At 48.6% G+C, this 10,888-nt stretch overlaps 5 protein-coding genes across 5 annotated transcripts; 2 read left to right on the forward strand and 3 right to left on the reverse strand.

Annotated features, from left to right (window-relative positions):
- Positions 1 to 1,401: 1,401 nt before the first annotated feature.
- Positions 1,402 to 4,392, forward strand: N7537_008335 (Zn(II)2Cys6 transcription factor; the record flags this gene model as incomplete). Its single annotated transcript, XM_056899390.1, has 7 exons — positions 1,402 to 1,558; positions 1,608 to 2,120; positions 2,189 to 2,530; positions 2,586 to 2,867; positions 2,929 to 3,482; positions 3,553 to 4,004; positions 4,068 to 4,392. The coding sequence occupies 7 exons, from the start codon at positions 1,402 to 1,404 to the stop codon at positions 4,390 to 4,392; spliced, it is 2,625 nt and encodes an 874-aa protein (XP_056751466.1).
- Positions 4,393 to 5,489: 1,097 nt separating this feature from the next.
- Positions 5,490 to 5,720, reverse strand: N7537_008336 (CDC26 family anaphase-promoting complex subunit; the record flags this gene model as incomplete). Its single annotated transcript, XM_056899391.1, has 1 exon — positions 5,490 to 5,720. One exon carries the CDS (start codon positions 5,718 to 5,720, stop codon positions 5,490 to 5,492), a length of 231 nt encoding a protein of 76 aa, XP_056751467.1.
- Positions 5,721 to 5,915: 195 nt separating this feature from the next.
- Positions 5,916 to 7,069, forward strand: N7537_008337 (uncharacterized protein; the record flags this gene model as incomplete). The annotated part of the gene is made up of 2 exons (XM_056899392.1): positions 5,916 to 6,042; positions 6,147 to 7,069. 2 exons carry the CDS (start codon positions 5,916 to 5,918, stop codon positions 7,067 to 7,069), a joined length of 1,050 nt encoding a protein of 349 aa, XP_056751468.1.
- A 217-nt stretch (positions 7,070 to 7,286) lies between these two features.
- N7537_008338 (ribosome-recycling factor) lies at positions 7,287 to 8,229 on the reverse strand (the record flags this gene model as incomplete). The annotated part of the gene is made up of 2 exons (XM_056899393.1): positions 7,287 to 7,634; positions 7,768 to 8,229. 2 exons carry the CDS (start codon positions 8,227 to 8,229, stop codon positions 7,287 to 7,289), a joined length of 810 nt encoding a protein of 269 aa, XP_056751469.1.
- Positions 8,230 to 8,616: 387 nt separating this feature from the next.
- On the reverse strand, positions 8,617 to 10,881 carry hscA (putative Hsp70 chaperone (HscA); the record flags this gene model as incomplete). Its single annotated transcript, XM_056899394.1, has 7 exons — positions 8,617 to 8,885; positions 8,943 to 9,423; positions 9,493 to 10,200; positions 10,259 to 10,424; positions 10,527 to 10,653; positions 10,716 to 10,766; positions 10,836 to 10,881. The coding sequence occupies 7 exons, from the start codon at positions 10,879 to 10,881 to the stop codon at positions 8,617 to 8,619; spliced, it is 1,848 nt and encodes a 615-aa protein (XP_056751470.1).
- Positions 10,882 to 10,888: the final 7 nt, after the last annotated feature.

Consider the following 10,888-nt stretch of genomic DNA (forward strand, 5'->3'; position numbering starts at 1 on the left):
TACTTCATATATTCCATATACTCCGTACTTCCCTCTATAGTTATAAGTACCTATATAATAATAATCATATAAACTCAGGGTACCTAGGTAGGTACTACTGATTCACTAAGGTAACAGTATCACTCTTAAGTGGAGACGTCCTCATCCCTTATTTATCAACTACTATATAACCCGACCTTATATATACACATACCTTGTATGTTTTACACAAAAATCAACTGGAATAATTCCTTGATGGTTCTAGAATAAATCTAGGATTAGATCTCAATCTAATATAAGATAATAATATAGAAAATCACTAATATATATCCGGATCGCCCCTCTAGCAAATCCACAACAGCGGGCGCTATTGGATCCTCTTCCACACTTGGCAGTACCTCCCCCTCAGCGTCTGATCTTCTCTTCCTCTCTCTTTCTCTCCCTCTCTCTCACCCAAGCTCTAATTTTTCCCCTTTTCTTTTTTCTTTTTTTTTTCTCTCCCAGAGAATCTTAAAATACAGCCTATTCGCCAATGCTCTCCCTGTCTCCACTTATGATGGGTTGCTCTTCCTAATGCTCCGCGCTTCCTTCACATCTTCCCAATTGAGATGCAATGCGCCAGGCTCGTTGATTCGAATGTGGAGTGCTTTGCAACATTGATATTGATGGATATGCACCCGAAATCTTTTTACTTACGCGACTTGTAAGCAGTTATCTTTGGCGCACTCTTGATATTCTATGCGATCTTGTTTGAATTGAATTACATGTGTGGGAACCGACGCTAATTTGCCTTGTACTTATTACAGCAATCAACAATTTATTCGCCACATCCATTCGAGTTCCAAGACAACCTGATTTTCGTTCTGTATCTAGCCTCGCGCAGTTGATATACATTGCATTCGGGTTGCCAAGAGCGCAAATCTTCCAATCCACAGCAGCCTTACAGAACACTTGCACGTTTGGGACTTTTGGGACTTCTGCCGATCAATTTCCCCCAGAGCCTCGGCAAGTTGATCGCAGCCTTTGGACAACCTGGAGTCTGTCATTGAACAGCGTCTCCGGCGCTTGATGCGACCATAACCATTGTCTGCCCCCGATTAATCCGCCTGGGCCTCGAGGCTACTGCGGCATCCCACGATCCTGCCTTTTCTCTTCATTTATCCTTATCCTCTCTTGGCGCAGTTGGATCACTCGCGACAACTCCCCATCTCACGGAGCGAGGTTTGACCTCTGCCTTCTCTTTCGCACACCGACAAACGTCCTTCAATTTCCCGAGGCAGGTCCTTGTGGATAGAACTTCCAGCACAGTCTTTTTTTTCTTCTTCTCCCCCTTTCTTGATACCCTGATAGTTGCTGAGTTATCTCTACCGTCACACTTTACGCCGTTTTTCAAACCCGACACTTTTTATCGAACCAGCAAGCATGCAAGGTTATTCATTTGCGCCCCCGTCGGGCCCCCCCAAGAGAAGGCCAGAAAAGTATGTCCCTCACCATCTATTCCTTGCATTTTGGACTAACCATTCATCGGTGTCAGACTATGTATTCGTTGATGAGCATAACCGCCATAAGAGGCTGAAGGGTATGAAAAGCCTCCATCATAAGCCAACAAATACTGACAAGTCGTTTAGTGATGCGAGCCTGTAACGGTTGCCGGAAAAGGAAAATCAAGTGTGACGCAGCCACGACAAATACGTGGCCTTGTTCTGCGTGCACTCGTCTAAAGCTGGTCTGTGTCCCTCCAACCATCGGACAAGATGGAGACTTTCTCCCTGATGGTCAGGGCGAGTCTACTCTAGAGACCAGTGGACCCTCTAATGCAGCCGAGGGCTCTCATACTTTTTCAGCGGCCCCGGTTTTCAAGGACAACAATCAATCAACCATGAACACTATCCCCCACTATGATCAAATGAGCATGTATTCCCAATTCGTCCCTCAGGCTCAACCCAGCATCTACAACGATCTTCAGTCACCACCAATAACAATGTCGCACCAAACTTTTCAACAGCCTCAAATGTTTCCCGGGCCGCAAACTCCGTCAATGGGATCATCAGATCGGAATGTGTATGTTGATAACGATCAGTCAACTGCAGAAAATCTCAGTGATGTACTAGGGGAGTTAAAGATTGACGAGAGTGGGATTGGTATGGCACATTGTTTTTTCTACGGGTTTTCCCGCGACTAATGGCTAACACCCTACCTCCTTCGATAGCCCCATACATTAGAAGGCAACGCACCGATCGAATTGAGCCCGATGCCCCTGTCCAGGACGAGGTTGAAGAGCAATTTCCACCTCTCAGAACCGGTTCGGGGGTGACAATTCGAATTCCCCCTGAGCTCATGCCTACCGAAGACGACGTTATGACTTATTTTAAGATCTACTTTGATGAGATACACCCCTATGTTCCTGTCATATCTCGTGCCCATCTGTACTATCAATGGCAGCATGATCGCCATTCCATCTCTCCCCTTCTTCTCGAGGCCCTTTTTGCCTGTGCGGGCCGTTTATCTGATGAGCCCACAGAAGGCGCCCAGTGGCTTTCCTTAGCCAATAGTGAGTCCATGTTGAAAAATTCATCCACCCGTCTTCAAAAGCTGACATCTCTTAGGACACGAGACTAGCTTTATGGATGTACCACGTTTGAGTACTATCCAAGCATTACTTCTGCTACTAAAAGCAAGGGAATCTTTGCCAAAGAAAGGGTACTATTATCGGTCCTGGCAAACTGTCAAGACTATTGTCTCAATGGCGAAAGATTTGGACATCCACGAACATTACAGCAATCACGCCGAAGGCAAGCCGTGTGGACTCGGCCCAATTGAATGTTTGGTGTACACCAGAGTGTGGCAGGCTCTCTTGGTGGTTGAGGTGATGATCGGTGGCCCCCAAGGTAAGTCTATTCCGTTCCATCATCTATCCCCCCCAAAAAAAGTAGCTTCTGATCAAAGCAGGCCGTTCGGATTACGGAGTCGATCCTGAAACAGTGGACATGCGTCCGACACTAGATATCCGAGGTCTCGATCATTACGAGCTCGACCGCTCAAGACAATACGCCTATTTCGTCCGCAACGCACATCACATCCGCATCATTACAGATATCTATCACAAAGTTAAGAAGCAAAAGGACTGGGGCGCAGATGCCCGATTTGTACAAAACAACCCGCTTTTCGCAGACTGGCTTCGAAACCTTCCTCCAGACTTACAGGTAAATTATCCTGCCGATGGTTCTCCGCCGTGGCTTCCATCTCATTTTGTGGGCAATATGCATTCTCATTGCCATCTCGCCATTATTATGTTACATCGCCCTCAGCTTTTCGCTTCTCAATCTTTTGCAGCCGGTGGTGAATGGAAGATCCATATGTCACTGTGTTACTCCTCGGCAAAAAGCCTTTGTCGACTACAAGAAGCGATCTTGCAAAGGTTCGGCCTATCTGGCCTACTTTACATGCAAAGAGGCATCAATTTTGCCATTTATTGTATCCTGACTTGTACGATGCTGCACCTGGTAAGCATTCAACAATATATGGGATTTTGTTTCTTTTTTTTTCGTAGCAAAATCATTCTAATTCGAGCAGGTTGCAATTACCTCCCCCGACACTGAGTTCAATTCAGATGCTCGTGAATTTTTCACCCGTCATATGAGAATTCTCGAGACGTGCTCCACCGCCTGGCCCATGGCCGAGATTCAAGCTCAGATCGATTCATTAAGACTGGCTTTCTCTGCCGACATGCATCGTCCTTTCGAGTTGAAGCCCAGTTTCCCATACGGGAGTCCCTCAGAACCCTACCATCCCAGTCCACCTATGGATGCGCACTACCATCCGCATTTGAATCAACTCCAATCCAGAGTGCGTTACAATCCGCTTCCGGTAACCCCTCCGATTTCGACTGGTGCTGAAGACTCGAAGTCCGATGCATCTTCTCAGATACAATCCCTCGGAATGGTTGCCCATCAGCCTCCAACAACTCATCCTCTAGATGCCCCTTCGGTCGATGAAACCCATTGGGACCCGACCCGAATCATCACGTACGTACTGGATTTCTCGACAACTCGACCATCGCTTGGTGTCTTGCTAATCTCTCGCTTTAGTCAATGGGACATGGCTTTCTCTGTGAATCCCTCTACCGTCAGCGCAAACTCCCCGCCAATGCCGATAAACAATTCACAACCGGGTGTACAAAATGTTATGAACTCCCAATACCCCGTCCAGTACGAGACACCCAACAAACTGCCCTCTGTCACGTCTACCCAGTCTCTCTCGCCTCCCCAGTTCCAGGCCCCCCCAGTTGTGTTTTCGGCACGAGACTGGCAGCAAAGTGTTGCTAGTGTGTATGATCCACAAGGGCTGAAACGGCGATGGAATTACCCAGTTGATGTTAGCCCCGACAACATATCCAAACGCCAACGAGGATGAGACGCACAAATACACAAATCGTCTACCACCTTCCAGGGTTGTTCTCTCTTCCATTCAGTTGCCCGATTTTTCCTCTTTTTGGCCTGCTAGCTTTTGTCCAACTATCCCAGGCAACCATTGCTATTGTCACTATATATTACCTATTTTCTGATCTCTTTTGGTACAAATTTTCTCTGTTCTTCTTTTTACATTACAAGCGCCAGTGGACATATGCATGGCTCAATGAGGAATAGTTTGAGGAGGGTAGAGATGTCCAAACATCACGACACCACTGGCCGGCCGGGATGGTAGTTGACGCATGAATCGCGTTGTACATCACAAGCTTGCTTTAATTGGTCTCCTTGGTATACTGAATTTAGAAAAGAATTGACAGTTGTGGAAAAGACATTATTTAGATTGCTAGGCATGTCAGTAGAGCAGTGTGGTAAGGTAGCAGTTGTTTTATTCAGAAGGGATTTTCAGTTTATCCTCGGTGTATGTGTTGCATTTCGTGTCCATTTTGAAGCTACAGCATCTGATCAGAGCAAACAAGTCTCTAAATATGGCAAAAGAGAGAGGGGGGTCACTTAAAGCATCAGTTTTGGTCAAGATGCCCCGTAGCTGTGATCTAGATGAACAAAGTAGTATGCATTGTTTTCTGTTTTGTCGAGAAATATTCCAATGTGTCATTCCGCTTCTCCAGTATTGAATCAACGTCCTAGTCAATGGATCACCATAGGCGAAATGGTGAGATATGCTGGGATATCGGTAGATATCGGTAGAGGGGGAACCCTTATCATATCAATGTCATGATCATCTGACACATGGAAAGCACCACGCTCTATTGTTATTCGATCACTCGCGGTAATACGAGAATGATGGGGTATGATGCATTGATGTATGGGATTGGTGTTGCGTTTTCATCGCCAAAGATCCTGCACTATTTGTTTCTTGTTAATAATGAATGATATGACCCAAAGAAAAGAGCCAAGGGCCAATGAACACATGCAAGCATATCACGATTGGGTCATGTACCTCATATCCAAGTGTTATGGTATGGAATAAGTCATTCCAACATGCAACGGTGATCCAGGGGCTCGAGATCACGGTACAGACAGTCAACCACGCCGACTAATGCCTATCCTTTCTTCACGGGTCCGAACAATCCTAGCCTTGTCACCTGGGAGTGGCTTCAGCTCATCGCTGGGGTCAAGGTTGGCATTGGAGGACCCTTTTGCGTGCTGTTCTGGGTGTTTGTTTTCTTCAGACAGTTTGCGAAGTCTGGCTTCTTCAAAAGCAGCAATATCCTCAGACGTGGTAGCAATAGCTGTTGGCTTCCGACGAAGCATTTTGGCAGTTAAAAGGTATTGCAATGAGTCAAAAGGAAGACTTGACGATGGCTGTGTTTATTTGGAGCGGCGCCCAGAGGAAGGCGGTGCATCACGTGACTGCAATTCTTCATTCAATCTTTCCGCGTCGAACAGTATCAAGTCTCTTTACCAAAAACGTTCTAGGGACACGACCTGGTTTATTCAGAAGACAATATGTTTCGGCCACAGCTGAGGCAGATCTCGCTGCGCTGTGAGCGGGCAAAATTCAGTCTTTCTACACCTGCTCGCCAGTTCTCCTGTACTCATACAGTGGCCGCCGAAGATCGAACCCAGCCATCCGGTAGGTACATCCAAGAGGGCATTGAGCAAGATAAACGTGGTTGTGCAATTGTGCCGTGGTATTTGGTTTAGGAGTTTGGGTTTGAATTCTAACATGACCATTAGACAACCGTAAACCCAATACCCGCCCTTCATCGGCCACACCTTCCCACCGGCCTCGCAATCCCAATGGCCCCCCAGCTCGCACCAACCAGTATCAATCTCGTCCTCCTCGAGTGATTGATGCTAGATCTTTTGCGGCGGCACGAGCTAGCGGTGGAGAGCAACCTAAGATTATCCGCAGCCCGAGATCACGCAACGTTCGAGGCGGCAACCAACCCCCAAATCGCAAACCCAAACCCTCCGCCAAAGCCGCCAAAGCCGCCAAAGTCGCCAAGGGTAACCGAAATGGCACACGCAGGAACGCAAAATCTTCCGAGAATGACGAGGGCGAAGATGCCGAAGCGGCGGCTATCGACGAAGTTCTGCAGGAGCAAATCATCAAATCCCGGCCGACCCCTATTCGCTATGAGCCCCAGGAGGTCAACTACTCTACTTTGAAAAAGACCTGGCCTTCAATTTCCACAGACCTGAACTCACGTTCGGCTGCCGTCTATGAAAAGCTTTCCGGCCTGGGCGGCCGCGTTGCCAATGGCTATATCCCGCCCCATGAGCTTGGAAGACGCCTATGGAAGGGCCAGAGCGTTCTGTTCAACAACGAGAATGAGAAGGCTGAGGCTTTGGAAGAGACCAAGCGACTGGCTCAGCTTCGTGCCGATCGAATTTCACAGCGCAAGGGTGACCTTGTGGAGCCTCGAAATGTCGAGTTTAGTCCCATTGACGCAAAAACCACCAAGTCTCTCATGGCAACGTTCGTCCAGGGTAACTATCCCACATGTGAAGTCGGGAAAGATGGGCATGCCGTATTGGGAGAGGTGTTCAAGAACCTCCGGAATAACGGGACCTACCAGACAACCGGGAAGACCTCACAGTTCATGGCCAAGATTGAATCTCTTGTCTCTGCTGGCCGCAAGACCAAGGGCGCCTAAGGGTTCGGAACTAGTGCCAAGAAGTGATTTGTATTATATTTGTTTCGTTGATCGGGTTTATTCTCTCTCCATGTTCTCCCCATATCTTTCCCCAATTATGCCTATGTCTGTACCTAGATTTACAAAGTCATATTTTACAAAACGCTCATAGCCATAGGCTATAAATTTTGTTTCCCCCCCCCCACACCATTTTTCTTCGGATTGCGAATTGGACATTTTATGCCTGTTCCAATGTCTTCTTGGCCGCTTCAAATGCATCCTTCACCTCCTTTTGGCCCTGGTCTGTAACCTTCTCCATCTGATCGTGAGCCTTGCGCACGTCATCTGGTCGAGCGAGTTTCTTCTTCTGCATATCCTGAAGACGTTTATGCATAGCACCCCTAGAGTCACGTACTACACCAGCAGCCTTTTCGAATGCTTGCTTAGCAGCTTGGACGTTCTTATCCCGGGATTCTTTTGTAGGCGGTGGGATAGGAATGTTAAGCTGAAGGGCGTTGTGAGGATCGGGCTGAGGGGTCAAGGAGAGATTTGAGGAGACGATCGCTGAAGTCAGAGGTTTCAAGTGCTGCTCAAAATGTATTAGAGTTGGTTCATTGGGACAGCAATAGCTGGCTCACGCCGGAACAAGAAAGAAGCTCGAAAAAAGAAAAGGAAAAAGGAAAAAGGAAAACCAGAGTGGTCGAGCATCATGAACTTACATCCTCCTCGGCCGCCAAAAGAGTAACCATGCGTCCTCCCTTGGGCACAACCTGCGCCAGATCTCCCAATTTGGCCGAATCTTTGCTGTCTTTGCTCAGTTGGACTCTCAAACTTTCTAGGACTGTAGTGTTGAACCGTCCTCCTGCACGAAGCTTGGATAGATCATCTTTTAGCCGAGCAATAGCTGTGGAAATGCCATTGTGTAATTGGGAAAGATCAAAGGGATCTTCGGAAGGAGTACTAGAGCTTTTCTCTGGCTCAGAGGCAGAACCAGAAGCTTTCTTGGTCTTGTCCTTTTTCTTGTATAGGGCAGGTGAATTGGCAAACTCACGCCGATTGAGAGGAATGGTGCGCTGGGTTTGGGGTAGGAGATGTGATGGTTGAAAGGCCTGGGTCCCTTGAGGACGTGCAACAAGACGAGGGTAAAACGAGCGAATTGACCTGGTTATAATGCGTTGCATGGTGGAAGAGATTGTTGTTAGAAGTTAAAGAGCGGAGGCGCACATTTCAGAAGTATCTCTCACGTTACCCGCCCTTCCGCCTCGCGGTCAAAAAGTCACTTATGTCAACCATGTAGAACTACCAAGTATTCCAAATATTACAACGAGAGGAGATCATCACAATGTCATTAAATTGCAGATGGCGAACTTCGTCTACAAAAACAAAACAAATCATACTTTTCAAGAAAAGAAAACTGCGCCCAAGTTGCCCGGCTTCATAAACAAAGCGTGACAGAGACCAACTCTGCCCAAGGTCTACATGGCGCAGATTCCCTGAGAAGCAGAGTCCCGGGAAAGAGGAAAATTCGTTGGCCATAAGTCTATGTTCATGTCTTCCCATGTATGCATTTACCGTGTGGCCATAGCCTTGGTAATCAGACGCTTGAGAGCAAGCTCCTTCTTCTTGAGGTCCTCGGGGGTGGAGTCCTCAACCTCGAGCTGAGCCATGGCGTCGCTGAGAGCGGACTCAATGCGCTCCTTGTTGCCGCGCTTGAGCTTCATGGACATGCCAGGGTCGGAGACAATCTCCTCAACACGGGAGATGTAAGACTCGAGCTGCTGGCGAGACTCGAAACGCTTGGTGAAAGCCTCATCGCTGGTCTTGAACTTAGCAGCATCTAAAAATTGTCAAGTCAGCATGTGGTCATAAGATTACAGTCTGCAGAGAAACATACCGTCAACCATCTGGTCGATCTCGGCGCTGGAAAGCTTGCCAACAGCGTTGGAGATAGTGATGTTGGCAGTGCGGCCAGAGGTCTTCTCAGTGGCGGTAACCTTCAGGATACCGTTGACGTCAACCTCGAAGACACACTCGAGAGCGGCCTCACCGGCGCGCATGGGAGGAAGGGGAGCAAGAGTGAACTCGCCCAGGGAGGTGTTGTCAGCACAGTTGGTACGCTCACCCTGGTAGACGGGGAACTGGACAGTGCTCTGGTTGTCGACAACAGTGGTGAAGGTGCGCTTCTTGATAGTGGGGACAGTCTGGCCACGGTTGACAACGGGGGCGAAGATGTTGCCCTCCATGGCAACACCAAGGGAAAGAGGAACAACGTCAAGAAGGAGCAGATCAGCGGTCTCAGCAGAGGTGGCCTTGCCGGAGAGGATACCGGCCTGAACGGCAGCACCGTAGGCAACAGCCTCATCGGGGTTGATGCTCTATAGAAAAAGAAAAAGGTAAGTAACTGGGATTTGAACTTGTAATCAAGTAGTTCGGTCTTGTCTTACCTTCTCGAGCTTCTTGCCATCGAAGAAGTCGCTCAGGAGCTTCTGGATACGAGGAATACGGGTGGAGCCACCAACAAGGACGATCTCATCGACCTTGTTCTTAGGGATGCCAGAGTCCTTGAGGACCTGCTGGACGGGGTCGAGGGTGCCAGAGAAAGCCTTGGCGTTAAGGTCCTCGAAACGGGCACGGGTGATGGAGGAGTTGAGGTCCTCACCGTCGAAGAGAGAGTCAATCTCGACGGTGGTCTGGGTAGCGTTGGACAGGGTACGCTTAGCACGCTCGCAAGCAGTGCGGAGACGACGGAGAGCACGGGCATCACCGGAGAGATCCTTGCCAGTCTTGCGCTGGAACTCCTTCTTGAAGTGCTCGAGGAGGTTAGTGTCGAAATCCTGACCACCAAGGTGAGTGTCACCAGCCGTGGCCTTGACAGTGAAGACACCACCCTGGATGTTCAGCAGGGACACATCGAAGGTACCACCACCGAGATCGTAGATGAGGACATTGCGCTCCTTCTCAGACTTGCCGGCACCGAGACCGTAGGCGATAGCGGCAGCAGTAGGCTCGTTGATAATACGGAGAACGTTCAGGCCAGCGATGGCACCGGCATCCTTAGTGGCCTGACGCTGGTTGTCGTTGAAGTAGGCGGGCACGGTGATGACAGCCTTCTCAACCTTCTTGCCGAGCTTGATCTCAGCGACCTCTTTCATCTGTCCCAACTAGTCAGCAAACAAATCCCACAAATGTGAAATATATATTTCGCCATACCTTCATGAGGACCATGGAGGAGATCTCCTGGGGAGAGAAGACCTTGGTCTCGTTAAGGTACTCAACCTGGACAACGGGGTTGCCACCCTGGTCGATGACCTTGAAGGGCCAGGACTCAACATCCTTCTTGACGATGGGGTCCTCGAAGCGGCGACCGATCAGACGCCTGTGCCATATGAGTTAGAACGGATTTGGAATTGTGGAGAATGCGCACATCTCGAACTGATAGACTGCGCAAGAAAAAAAAATTTCTTTCCAAAGAACTCACTTGATATCGAAGACGGTGTTGGCAGGGTTCATGGCGGCCTGGTTCTTGGCGGCATCACCAATCAGACGCTCCTTGTCGGTGAAAGAGACGAAGGAGGGGGTAGTGTAGCTACCCTGGTCGTTGGCAACTGATCAAATGGTCAGTATTTCAGAGAAAAATCGAATTTATTTTGGAGGGAGAAAAGCGTACTGATCTCGACATTGGTGCCCTCGTAGTTGGCAACACAAGAGTAGGTAGTACCTAAAGAAAAGCGAAAAAAAAAGGGCAATTAGCAGCTGTGCGATCGAATTTAGTAGAGCAAAAACACACCAAGATCGATGCCGACGGCACCGTCGTAAACCTCAGAATCGGCCATTATGAAA

This window comes from Penicillium hordei (genome assembly GCF_028827395.1).
Source record: "Penicillium hordei strain IBT 12815 chromosome Unknown utg000004l_segment0_segment0, whole genome shotgun sequence".
NCBI lineage: Eukaryota > Fungi > Ascomycota > Eurotiomycetes > Eurotiales > Aspergillaceae > Penicillium > Penicillium hordei.